Source organism: Leuciscus leuciscus (assembly GCF_965113295.1).
Source record: "Leuciscus leuciscus genome assembly, chromosome: 25".
Lineage (NCBI taxonomy): Eukaryota > Metazoa > Chordata > Actinopteri > Cypriniformes > Leuciscidae > Leuciscus > Leuciscus leuciscus.
Genome location: NC_138724.1, coordinates 2060694 through 2074862, shown reverse-complemented (window position 1 = coordinate 2074862; position 14169 = coordinate 2060694). Strand labels below are relative to the sequence as shown.

General features: G+C 41.8%; 1 protein-coding gene across 2 annotated transcripts in view; it reads left to right on the top strand.

The window, feature by feature from the left end:
• Positions 1-14169, top strand: part of slc1a2b (solute carrier family 1 member 2b) — a 52186-nt gene that overhangs the window by 21441 nt on the left and 16576 nt on the right. For both annotated transcript variants that reach the window (XM_082159670.1, XM_082159671.1), the window contains exons 2-3: positions 10582-10721; positions 11510-11662. In XM_082159670.1, the coding sequence (XP_082015796.1) occupies positions 10592-10721; positions 11510-11662 (283 nt within the window). In that variant the 5' untranslated portion in view covers positions 10582-10591. The remainder of the gene's footprint in view (positions 1-10581; positions 10722-11509; positions 11663-14169) is intronic.

Below are 14169 nucleotides of genomic sequence, written 5' to 3'. Positions count from 1 at the left end.
TTTCTGTTGTATATCTCAACCACAGTTTACTATGAAAAGAAAACCTTAATTGTGATTGATTGTGTATAATGATTTTAGTCACAACATTTGGGATGTTTTAAATAATTTAAATGTTTAAATGTCAGATTTTTACTTAAAGCAAAAAAGTAAAATTTCTCTTCATGATGTTTTCAGCCTAATTGTTTAATAAAACGGTGTTGTGGGTCGGCTTATATAAGTTTTAAGCTATAAGACCTTTTGATAATTGTGCATAAGCAATTACTTCTCAAAATAACATGAGTGTGTCAGTAACTTTCTTCATGAAATAACATATGCAAGAGAGATTTATCCTTCACAGCTAAATTCACAGCATCACACAGATTCTGGAACGGTATCTATAATACTGGGGTATCTTGTGAACATTCCTGTAAATGTAGTTTGTGTCATTCTGTCTCACTCGAGAAAAGAAAAAGAAAGTGCTGCAAGACATTAAGGGCTAAAAATATTCACTGCACTCTTAAACATACAGGTTACAAAAGGGTTTTTCACAGGGATGCCGTAGATGAACACTTTCTGGTTCACCAAAGAAACTTTCAGTGATCAGTTCTTAAAAGAACAATTTTTTCTTAGTGTGAAGAACATAAAATGAAAATCTAAAGATGCTTTTGTGCAAAGGAAAGATTCTATGGATGTTAATGGTTCTTCATGGAACCATCGATGCCAATGAAGAACTTTTATTTTTAAGCGAGTGAGCAACAAGAACTACCAAGAGTCTTTTAACTGAAAACAAACTAAGTGTGACACTATATCAGCACTGATATTATCGATCGGTTCTGCATTGGCTGAAGATATTCTAGTCCAATGAACTTGTGTATTGAACATGTCATTTGATTAATGATTTGATTGTTTATTTCATCAACATCTTTATTTCAGATGTTTAGTTGCTTTTCATCTATCTTTTACTCCAGCTTTATTGATTTATTATGTAACAAGCTGTTGTGGAGAGCTGTGTGTGTGTGTGTGTGTGTGTGTGTGTGTGTGTGTGTGTGTGTGTGTGTGTGTGTGTGTGTGTGTGTGTGTGTGTGTGTGTGTGTGTGTGTGTGTGTGTGTGTGTGTGTGTGTGTGTGTTTAATTCAAGAAGGGTCAAAAGGTTGTAATAGCTGTCAGAGAGAGACTCAGAAAGAAAGAGTCAGAGAGAGAATCTCTTCACTCTGGACAGTAGCATAAAATTGGGATAATCGCCATCAATTGTGCCTCACAGTGGGCTGCCATTCCTGAAAGAGTGATTCATCCCGATAGAGAGCGGATTGAGCGAGAGGAGAATGGGTCCTGCCCCCCTCCGAGTCCATCCGCTGCTCTCCCACGGTGGGCATATGCATGACATCAGCGGCTGAATGGGGCTGGCATCCTCCCGCATCCCTCTCCATGCCAGATTAAACCCAAAGGGAGGAAGAAGGGGGCACTGACACTTTGGGGAAGGACAAAAGCCCTCAGATGGGTAGCCGGGAAACTTCACATGGTCCTGGCCAAGTTAGAGAGAAAAAAGAGTGAATTCTCTGTTACCTTTCACTGGCCTCCTTTGGCATGGCATTGAGACACATCAAACACACATACCCACACACACAAACACACACACACACACACACACACACATGTTGTGTTTTCATGTTTTATGGGGACTTACCATATACATAATGATTTCTATACTGTACAAACTATATATTCCATCCCCCTATACTAACCCTACCCCTAAACCTACCCATCACAGAACATTAGTATGATTTATGAGCTGTTTTCCTCATGGGGACCAAAAAATTTCCCCACACGAACAAGGATTTGTCCCCTAACCCCATAACTTAGGGTTTACCTCAGCCACACACACTGCACTTCACCTATGATGCCGGGTGAGGAATTTTAACTCAAGGGATTCCCTTTCGAACAGGAACTGGCACTGAGTTTAAAGACATTTTGTCTGAAGCACATGTACAAACATGACAGTGACATTAGCCTGCGACAGCCGTGACATCACTCTAGCGCGACCGTGAGTCACCTATACAGTGACATTAGCCTGCGACAGCCGTGACATCACTCTAGCGCGACCGTGAGTCACCTATACAGTGACATTAGCCTGCGACAGCCGTGACATCACTCTAGCGCGACCGTGAGTCACCTATACAGTGACATTAGCCTGCGACAGCCGTGACATCACTCTAGCGCGACCGTGAGTCACCTATACAGTGACATTAGCCTGCGACAGCCGTGACATCACTCTAGCGCGACCGTGAGTCACCTATACAGTGACATTAGCCTGCGACAGCCGTGACATCACTCTAGCGCGACCGTGAGTCACCTATACAGTGACATTAGCCTGCGACAGCCGTGACATCACTCTAGCGCGACCGTGAGTCACCTATACAGTGACATTAGCCTGCGACAGCCGTGACATCACTCTAGCGCGACCGTGAGTCACCTATAGAGTACACGTCATCAGCTTTTTTGTCTTCAGGAGAACGTTTGTTTTGAAGCGTGTGAAGGCGAAATAGAATGGCATCCTCTGACAAGTGTTTCAGGAAGTGTTTTCCCCCGTGTCCGTGTTATCTGACGCTGGAGAACACACTCTACACGTGCGTTATTTGTCCCGGTGAGGATCATGAGCGTTCTGTTCTCGAGGGGGTAGTGAGAGTTTGCCAGTGAAAAAGCTCAGTCTGCACCTGTCCCTGTTCTTAAGGGAATTCGGACAGGCGTCTGCTCCCGATGGCCTGGGACGTGCTGCAACTGAGGCCCAGTGGAGACTGAGATCTCTGCTACCGACGCGAGCGATCTGCTGGATGCGGATGAATCATCTGATAGCTTCGAGCCAGGAGGAGCAGGATGAGGCTGTTGAGGGAAAAAGTATAGTAATGGAGCCCTCTCAACCTGTCCGCCCTGCATACAATGAACTGTTAGAGGTAATGGCCCTCGTGTCTGAGAGATTAGATCTTGCTTGGAAACGCGAGAAGCCGCAGATTCACAGCAAGCCGGAGAGGTCCTGGAAAAAACATATTCGGCTCGCATTCATCTCTTTCATCACGTGAATTATGCGAATGTGGAGGGGATGCGAAAGCGCGGATATGCATCAATGCCTCTCATTGATTATACACCTGTCTTTCAATCGGGGGAAATATCGATGTTAAAGACTCCAACCCTGCAGTCAAAGCCATGACGAGTAACATCAAAGTTCAGGCGTATGCAGCTGCGGGTCAGGCCGGTGGGGCGTTTCACTCAGTGGCAGTGTTGAAGGCCTACCAGCTTAAACCTGGGGAAAAAAAATTCTCAGTTCCTCCCCCCATCCTTTCTGGCCCCTCCCCTCCCTCTAAGAGCTTGAGTGGGGGGTTTGGGAGGTGCTTTTGAAGCAGCACATCAAGTGTGTCTGCTTTCTGTGAGCCGCTGTGATGGCTGTCTCTTAGGTTGAGGTTGAGCGTTCACTCTCCTTCTAGAGAGTAACTCTGTTGGGCCTCCGCTCACCTGAGCCGCGGCTGGACAACGACAACAAGCGTGTCGGCTCTCTGCGGGCCGCTGTAATTGCTGTTTCTTAGGTTGAGTGTGTTTGGCCTCCTCTCTCACTGGAGAGCAGTTCTTGGGCCTCTTCTCAATTGGGCTTCGGCTAGACAGTGACATTAAAGGTATCGACCTTCTTTTGGCCACTGTGATGACTGTCTTTAAGGAGAAGTATGGTTGGCCTCTTATTCTAGAGTGCTGTTCGGCTGAGGCCTCTACTCATCTGAGCTCCAGCTAAGCAGTATATCAAGTGTGTCAGCTCTTTCTGCAGTCGCTGTGATGTGCTGTCTTTAGGTTTGAGCTTGGTTGGCCTTCTCTCAGGCCTCTGCTCTCTGGAGCCCATCTAGACAGTGAAATCAAGACCGCTGTGATGCCCGGCCCGGTAAGGAGGTTATTCCTTGCATACGGCTTGGAGCTTAGGTTGTGGCCTTAGGGAATAGTCACTGACAGTTCCATGTTTGACCGGAGTGAGGAATTGGTCTCCGGTATCTATGTCCGGCGTTGAGCCTTTCTTTGTGCTTGTCATAGCCATTTAGGCAGTTATTCCTTCAGCATGGCAGAGTGGGTACTCGTACCCCAAAGTGTCTTTGGACCCAGTGCGAGTTCCCATTTAAAAGTACACGTCACACCTCTCCTCATAAAATTGCACTGGTTGCTAGAAGCCGCAAGCATCAAATTCAAGGCACTGATGTTTGCCTACAGAACAACCACTGGCTCTGCACCCCTATACCTGAACTCATCACTTCAGACCTACGTGCCATCCAGAAGCATGCGACCTTGTGGTGCCATCCCAGAGAGGCACAAAATTACTTTCACTGACCTTTACCCTGATTGTTCCAAGCTGGTAGAATGACCTGTCTTAGTCTTTAGCCATTTTCAAGAAACGGCTGAAGACGCATCTATTTCAACAACACATGACCCATTATTTAATTATTTTAAACTGATAAACCGAATTCGAACTTTCAAAATTGATTTGAAAATTAGTGTGAGCCCTGTGCTTGATGTCTTTCTGCTAATGTCTTTACTGCGGGTTGCAGAGACGTTAGTTTCAGCCGTAGTGCGCCTGAGGCATGCAAGTCCAAGTCCATTACCTATAATCTTCTAACAAGAATAAACACATATGAACAATTAAATTATTATTGTATTATTCATTATTTTGAACTATCTTGAAACTATCCAAGCAGCGTTTCGTGCTCAGATGTGACGGCGGAATTAATACATTACCAAAATGTGATTACAGAATATATTTAAATTATCCATCAAATTGTCATTTTCTCCTTACAGTCTTGCGAGTTAACAATAATGCCTGACCTGTAAATCACTTGGTGAACAAAGAAAACATTTTGCCATTAGGCACTAGTTAATGCCTAAAAATGTAAGTTTTACCTTTTAAATAGAATTTAGTTTAATTAATTTTAAAATTCGTCGCCGGAGTGAATAGGAACATGATTTATTGAAAATATTTGAAAATATATAAGTGGTTCTTAAGTCAATACTTCTTTAATGGCTTGTCAACTTTGCATTCCTCCACTGCGTGATTCTAGCCAGCGCTGGATTGTTGTCAGCGCGAAACACATTCTTGAGCATGTGAATGCTGATTCTAGTCAGTGCTTGAGCGCTGGTCTATGACTGGACAAATAATAGAGTCGTTGCAAAAGAAATGATACATGGCTTACATGTCGCATTAAACTGGCAGATTTTAGAATGTTGTTGGCAATTATTTTGCAAGTAATCACATGTTTAATCTTGTCTGGCCTGGATCTTTGGTGTAAACTCGTGAACGCCCTCCATGAACACCTGAGCGTTTCCAAAATCTTGCTGTCAACGCCAACGTTGAGAACAACTAAACTAGATGATGTTTTACTCTATTAAATATATTACTTTTGGTTATTTTACGCAAATATATGTGCTATATTTCAGTGGTTAAGACAGCATGAAGGTGTTCACTTCTGAGAGCGACAAAGAAATCGAATATATTTAACGCTAGTTAATTTTTCTTCCGCTTTTCTACTTATTCATCCAGCATTACATTTGTTAATGAATTTTACTTTCATATATATTTTTGGTCACTTGGTTGTTTGCAATATTATGTATATGAGGGTGACCCTAAAGGTGCATTCGCCAGAGTTTAGTTTACGTTCACAGTGACTAGACTTGACAGATCTGACCCTGCTGTTGTTCTTACCTCTGTCCCGCATCTGCATCACTGCGCATGTTTAAATGATATGGGGATTTGCCTGTTGTCTCACACTCAGTCATTTTGAAGTGTTTTTATTGTGTTATTGTTTGTATTGTTTATGGCAAAGACTTTGAAGGGAATAGGGTGATAATTTCTGAATGAGACACATCCTCTGTTTTTTTAAATGTCTCTCACACTCACATGTAAAGTACGCATCCGTTCTGTTCTAAATAACTGGATAGAAACAGCCGAAAGTGAAGAGCCGTCAGCGTCATGCGTGGCCTTGTGTGCAGCTCCTTGGAATATTGAGATTTGATTGGCCAGTCACTGTTATGGTAAATTTAAATGTAGAATTATATGTAATGGTAAATTATGGTAAATGGTAAATTATCATATGTCGAGGATCTTAATCATAATGATTTTAATGTGTTTTTTTTAAGTTTTACATAATGCACAACACACTGTTAAATCTAAATGAGATGATAAGGGGATGGTGGTTTTACAGAGATTTGTTTTGAACAAGGGCAGATCGAGCAGTGCATAATCCAAGTAAAAGAACTCACACTATATATAAAAGAATAAACATAAACATGCAATTTGCAGAGTGTCAAAGGGGAAAACTGAATGTTTTAGTAACCTGATTATTTAAAATGAACGTTGCTGAATCTCACTTTTATCATCTCTATTCTGTTATCCGTCATACTTTGAATGATTGCTTAGATCTGAGTCCCCATAATTTTTGCTGTCAAGGGCAGATCACTCTGTTCTGTTTCAGTTATTCTTCTGCTATTGTTACATGGATTGATTTTACAATTCACAGAACACAATTTTATATTGGCAACTTTATTGCATCTGCATTTCTCAGCAACATACTTTGCCATTGCATGCATGCGATCTCTGCGCCCTGACTGGTGTGCATGTCAAAATGTCTGAGCAGCCGCTGTGAGTTCTGCCAACGCTTAACATTCCTGTATTCGTGGCGACCCATCAAGCGTATGCAAGCTCTGATGAAATACTTTTATAATGGTCATGTTATATCGTGGGTAAATGATAATGCAGCCATGTTTGTTTACATTGCTCCTCAGTCAGGGAGTGAGAGACACATAGATTCCACTTCTGGAGAAGAATAACTATTGTCCATTTATATTGGAAAGGTTATTTTCTCAATTATTAGACATGTTAATGTCAAGTTTAATCTGTTTTGGTTTCGTTTTGTCTGTGTTTTGTTCCTGTTTTGCCTTCTAGTTAGTTTCCATAGTTCTTAATTAGTTAGCCTGTTCTGTTTTAGTCAGTTATCCACAGTGTATTTAAGCTCTCGGTTTCATGTGTTCCTTTGTCCGGTCTCGTTTATGTTACATTATTCTCCTTTGTTTTAGTTTGTGGATTATAATAAAGACTGTTTTGGTTCTCTACTCCTTCGTCGTGCGCTCTCAATACAACCTACTCCTCACATGCTAGATATCAGTGTGTTTTTTACGAACTATAAACATCCTTTGTTACTATGGGCCCTATTTTCTAAAATGGGTTGGTCTGAAGTAGCTTCATTATTCATAGGTGTGGTTTGGGCGTAACGTGCAATAAACCAATCAGAGCGACATCTCACATTCCCTTTAAGAGCAGGCGCGCTTGTTCCATGGCGGATTGCTATTATAACGGCGGGTTTGCCAGACGCACGCCAGGAGCGGTTCACAGCCGAGGAGACCGACGTTCTCGTCAGGGCCGTAAAACACAGAGAAGTGACATTGGGGATGGAGAAACACACCCAAATTAGCTTCGGTTAAACAGGCGTATGATAATTTGGGTAAATGTGTAAGCTAGATTTATGCCTATTTTTTCACATCTTCATGGACACAACAATGATTTCCCTCATGTGGAATATTTTTCTGTGTAATTATGTATGGTTTGTAAAAATGAAAACTACTGCTTCTGTGTAGATGAGAGAAGCAAAGTGTGTGTGTGTTGTGCACACGCTACATTATGGCCAAGCAAGCGCTCTTAAAATAGCATCTGAATAACATGCGCAACGCGCCACTGACTTTAGACTAGGTTTCTCCTGGTCAGTGGCGGAATTGTTTTCTGAAACTGCAAAATAGCACCAGGGAATGTTTGCGCCGGAACACGCCTCCTCTTTCCGCTGAACCGCCCCCGGGAGCGCAAGTTCATTCCCTAATTTACCGACGTGCGTCTGTGGAGGGAAAAGTTCTCTGTGCGTCGGGAGAAAAATAGGAATGATACATGCGTTGGTGTACAAAGTCTATTGCGCTGGGTGCAAGATAGGGCCCTCTGTCTTTGTATTTTGAACGTTGTTTGAAAACACTGAAAGTTTGTGATTATATAAATCCTATATGAGCGTGTCAATCTCTGGCAGAGCATGAAAGCTGATTTGTGTTTAGCAGTCTTGTAAGTGTGATCGAATTGCAGCTTGCCTTGTGACAGGCATGGTTTCGTGGGCCGGTTACAGCGTTTCAGAGGGCTGTAGTTTATGGACCCCTGGCCTAAATACTGCTTGGCAGAGAGCGAGAGACAACCCTGTTAGGTCTAGGACGACTGGAATCCTTGACAATGGGAACTTGGACATGTTTGTAGCTCACTTCCTTGGCTGACTGGATCACCTTCTGCTGTGTTTTGCCATCGTGAATGAAGCAGCTCACAGATCTGGCACTGACGCAGTCAGTCAGGACACGGCATTAGTAGAGCATTGGTAGAACTCGTCTGAATATGCCTTATTACCACAGAGTTCCAGTTGCCCAATGCTATCCTTGAATATAATCCTTGCTCAGTGTGTTAAACGTGAATCCATAAGTGTGAGTCTTAAGTCTTTTAACAATGAAGACCAACACCGACATGTTTGTGTGCAGCAAAGCAAACATTTAATATGTGAGTCAAACAAACTCATGCAATCCATCTGTGTCATATGGGCTAGAATGACTAAAAGGTGTGTGTGTGTGTGTGTGTGTGTGTGTGTGTGTGTGTGTGTGTGTGTGTGTGTGTGTGTGTGTGTGTGTGTGTGTGTGTGTGTGTGGTTCAGGTAAACCCTACATATTGGGGACAAAATGTCTGAAATGACTGGAATAACCAAAGCCATTTAACAGAACAGGAATCATATATAGTTAACAACACACCAAACTTGAAAAAGGTAGAACGTTTGGATGATAAATTTTCACTTAGACATCAAAAATAGCAAAACTTCCTGATCTCCATCTGTTCCTTGAAGCTGGCGACGAGATCTACCCGTAGGGAACCCAGCATTGCCTCATTAAGACAGACACATGTGCCATTCTGCCAGTTTCTCTAAACACGCATCCAATTAAAAATGTGTAATTACACAAGATCACACATGATCAGCCAACATGAACACCAGAGTGTCACGTCTGTGAGAGGGAGCAGTGCTAATGCGTTTGCAGGGTGTACATGTGCATTGCTTATTTTCACACCATATATTCAGACCTAATTTTATTTTTATTTTTTCAAAGTAAACCAATATTTGGATTAAACAGGATTTTAAGAGCGGTCATGTTAAACAGTGCTGATATCTGACATAAACTGTGGATGTACACTGACTAATAAGACGAAGCAGAACTGCAGTATTTAGGCCTGATTATGATTTTATTCTAATAACCTGTACTAAACGTGTCCTCTAATGTTCATCATACATCACTTGATTTGCTGAACAAAAACTGTATAAATATAGTTCCTATTTGTAGGAACCCGAACACAGGGTGATGATGCCATGGCAACACATCAGTGCTATAGAATCGTGTCAGTTGATTGGCTGATGGCGCTAAAACATCGCTCATAAGGAGCTGTCAGAGCCTCCTTATAAGTACACACATGGTGCCATTGTGTTGGAAAGAAAGATTTTTCTTTCTGCACTGCACAGTTTGTCTCAGCCGGTTGTCCTACAACTCACGCTGAAGTGAAATAATTCCACTTTTGAGTGGCAGTTCTGTGGCTTCAGCCTTGCACACTATGACGGTCTTGAAAGCCTGTCAAGCTCATTTCAAGAGGCACAGCAGTGGATGCCGAGGCTTGACACGGAGGGCTACCAAGCGATTGACGAATGATTGAAGATCCTGTTGGTTCCATACTGAATTTTGTTCAGATGTTCTTTGACACTTAAGGTGTATGTAGTTCCTGCTTTAAGATTTGGCTTTGCCTAATAGAGTTGGTGCATTTTGTAGTGCGGGGGCAGTGTTCACCCCTGGGCATTCGGGCTGAAAGTGAATGGAAGTTTGACTCCTGGATCACAAGTTCTTATCGTTTGACAGGTCTACATTTTATGAATAGCTATTGGTGTTGCTACTATATTTGCCACATGGGCTGAGCTACTGTTTGCATGGCGTGACTGCATATCATTCCCATTGCGTCATCTTGCAGCGTGGAGTTCCAACAAAATGGAAGGGAAAACCTGATTCCCTGAGTGGGAACAAGACGCTGTGTAGCTTCTTGGGCTTGTGTCCTTTGCAGACAAATCTAATGCAGTGGTGCCAAGTATGGGCTAGTAAGGCTCCTTATGGGCGTCATCCATCAGCCAATGAACTGGCGTGATTCTGTAGGACAACGTGACCACTGATGTGTTCCCCATGCATCATTACGCAGCGTCTCGTTCCCACAAAGGGAACGTCTCGGTTACGCAAGCAACCCTTGTTCCCTTTTTGTCAGTCACGTTCAACGTTACATCAGAACGACTGACGACTCGGGATCCCAATTCATCAGTCGTTCTGACGTAACGTCGATTGTGACCGACTAAAAGGGAACCAGGGTTACCTCATTAACCTAGATGTTTTGTTGTTATTTGTATGATTTTTATGTAAATGCCAGCTGGCCCTTCACATGCTCATGCCATGACTCCACCTATTTACTCTTTTGTCTGTTTTTGTCTGCAGTTCTGGAAACATGCCGAAGCACGTGGAGGTCCGAATGCACGAGAGCCACCTGGAGCCCATTGAGGCGAGGCCGAGGTCCAAATTTGTCACAATATGCCAGAAGCTGCGCAAGAACTTGCTGCTCACACTGACTGTCCTGGGTGAGTGTTCTTCAACATTTGACAGTGATGAACGGTTTCACAGTACTCGTAGCATCATTACACATAGAGCTATACTGAATATCTGCACAGGAGAGGCTCAGAACACCACGGGAAACAGCTGACTGTAAATCCTGCTATTTGTTTTAAACCTCAAATAAAGTGAAATAAATTGTGGGGAATGAATTTTTCTGCAGAGAAAAGATGCTTTAATTTACTGCGACTGATGCCTTGTTGAACACAGTATATATTTGAACAGGTGAATATGCGATGAGCTCTAGAGAGTGTGTATAGCAGTTAGTGTCTCTGTGAAGAAATCCGGCGTGGGCAGGTGTGATACATGTGCGATATGAGTGTGTTTCAGGACGTAACAAACAAACTTCTTTGCAGGATTATAAAGCCAGAAAATAATCTGCCTCAGCATTAGTGCTGATAAGAGTGTTAGGTACATGTAGAGCTGAACGGCAGAAGACTGCACTTCTCCCAGAGCCTTCACTACACACATATCTGGATAATGACGCCACATACAGCATAGTTCCACAACACAATATCTGAAAACATATGGTACATATGACTACCCAGACCTGAATTTATTTTTATTTTTGTCTAATTCAGCCCACTACACATGATCAGTCTTGCATTATTGCAATTTTTTCACATTTATGTAACATCTGCCTTTGGTTTCAGAGGACCTTAACTTGGTGGTGAGATCATTTGTTTGGAATCACATATGTTCAGGAATACTTTGTCCAAATGATCCAAAAGAAGAGCTTCTCTTTCCCCCATCCCAGGTGTGATTTTGGGAGCTGTTTTCGGTATGCTGCTGCGCGTCGCTTCTCCGATCGATGACAACATTGTCATGGTCATTGCCTTCCCTGGAGATATTCTAATGAGGATGCTGAAAATGCTCATCCTTCCCTTAATCATCTCCAGCTTAATCACAGGTAACACACAAACCTCCTCTTTTAAATGATGTTTTATTAACAAGGTTCGGGAGGAGCACGTTCAGATAATTAACACAAGTGGAGAGCACTCAGCAATCAATGGTAAGAGGTGTATATATACTCAGCAGTCTCACCTCATTCCATTGACAGTTTTGCAGCATCCCTCCACCACCCCTTCTCCACCCTTCTAGTCCTAAACACTTACATACGGGGGGAGTACTCTGGGTTCGGGCCGAACTCCGAGCTCGGAGCCCTCCCTCCGGACAGCACGCCAAATACGCATTAAACTTTACCCTTCAAATTATATGTAAGTGTGAACTCGTGAACAAGCTGTCGGCTGTCCACATACTGTACAACACATTCTACTGATAAATAATGCCTGTGTGTGTTATATTACACTAACAAACAGAGGGAGAGAGATCAATAATCCTTAACCCTTAGGCCTTTTGAAAATATGGTCATATCTTTGATTTAATAAAGCCAAAATCTGCTGATGCAGAGTAATGTGAGAAAAACTGTGCTCTGTCTTATTAAGTTGCACTGTTCTCATAAATGATGTTTGCTTTTGCTTCATCTGCATTGTGTACTGTATTTACTCTTCAGTCAAAGCATTCTCTACGGTGTTATTTACAGCTGGTCACTTCATGCACCTCAGTCATTTGATTATTTATTACTATCCGATTTGCACATTCCATTTTACACTTGGCAACATTAATATGTCTTCACAAAATGGGAATAAATCTGATGTTTAATTCCTGTGTTTGCACTAAATGAGACTCAACTGAGCTCCCGTCACGAACGCCTCCTCCTGAAGTCTGTATTGCAATCTGTCTCAAACGCTTGCTCTCTTCATGATTATATATATTCCTGTAGTTCAGTCAGTAAAGCATGGCGCTAGCAAAGCGAAGATCATGGGTTTGAATCCCCTTTTCTCAGAAAGAGAAGGGTATTTTTTCAGTCATTATGTTTTGTGCACATGTGCCCTATATCGGACTGTTTAAATATGTTGAACATTTGGTTTGATAACTCATTTTTCATGCCCTCTGTTTTTACCATTAACAGACAACAGTGTCCAACAGACATTCACAAAAGTTCTTTCATATATTTTAATATAATTTTTGTATATAATATAATAATATACCGGTACGTTTTATATAAAACTTTTTATATAATTAAACTTCTCTAAACTTAAATTTTTCCTCATGCCAATTCACTGAGGTTTAACACAAAAGTATAGAAAAGGGTCATGATTTCGTTTAGTGGAGCTTTTGCACGTCTTTGTGGATAGCAAGGGTCAGACTGTCATTATTGCTATTTAAACTGCTTTATGATGAGATATAGTTATATTTTTGTTATAGCATATGTCAAGTCAAGTCAAGTCAAGTTTATTTGTATAGCGCTTTTCACAATACAGATTGTATCAAAGCAGCTTCACAGTATTAAATTAAAATAATACAACAACGTTTGTTTCAAGAGGAATTTATTGATTGATAAAATTAAATTAAATATCCCCAAAATATCCCCAACTGAGCAAGCCAAAGGCAACAGTGGCAAGGAACCGAAAAACTTCATCAAGTGACCTAATGGTGTCCTAAAACTCCATCAGGTGACCTAATGGAGAAAAAAAAACCTTGGGAGAACCCAGGCTCAGTCGGGGGCCAGTTCTCCTCTGGCATTTATGAGCTAGAGGCCGGATTGTAGTTTGAACTGTAGGATTATATGAATGCCTGGCTGAAGAGATGCGACTTTAATCTAGTTTTAAACTGGGAGAGCGAGTCTGAGCAACGAACAGTATCAGGAAGACTATTCCAGAGTTTTGGAGCCAAATGTGAGAATGCTCTCCCTCCTTTGGTGGTTCTGGATATCCTAGGTATGACCAAAAGCCTTGAATTTAGTGATCTTAAAGAGTGCGATGGATTATAGGGTGATAAAAGATCCGTTAAATAGACTGGAGCTAAGCCGTTTAGGGCTTTATAGGTCAGTAGCAATACCTTGTAATTAATACGGAACTTTATAGGTAACCAATGCAGTGATGATAAAATCGGTGTTATATGATCATATTTTCTTGATCTAGTAAGAACTCTAGCGGCGGCATTTTGGACTAACTGTAGCTTGTTTATTGAGGATGCAGGACAACCAGCTAGTAAAGCATTACAGTAATCCAGTCTCGAGGTCATGAATGCATGAACTAACTTTTCTGCATCAGAAACTGATAGCATATTACGTAGCTTAGCAATGTTTCTAAGGTGGAAAAATGCTGTTTTTGTAACATATGAAATATGATTTTCAAAAGACAGGTTACAATCGAGTATGACACCCAGGTCTTTTACTGTAGAGGATAAAGTAACAGGACATCCTATGATGTTAAAGTTGTATTGTGCGAGGTTTTGTGGGCGGTTTTTTGAACCGATAAGTATTACCTCTGTCTTGTCTGGATTTAATAAAAGAAAATTACGGGTCATCCAATCTTTTATATCTTTATATGTATTATTTATCATATAAATTAA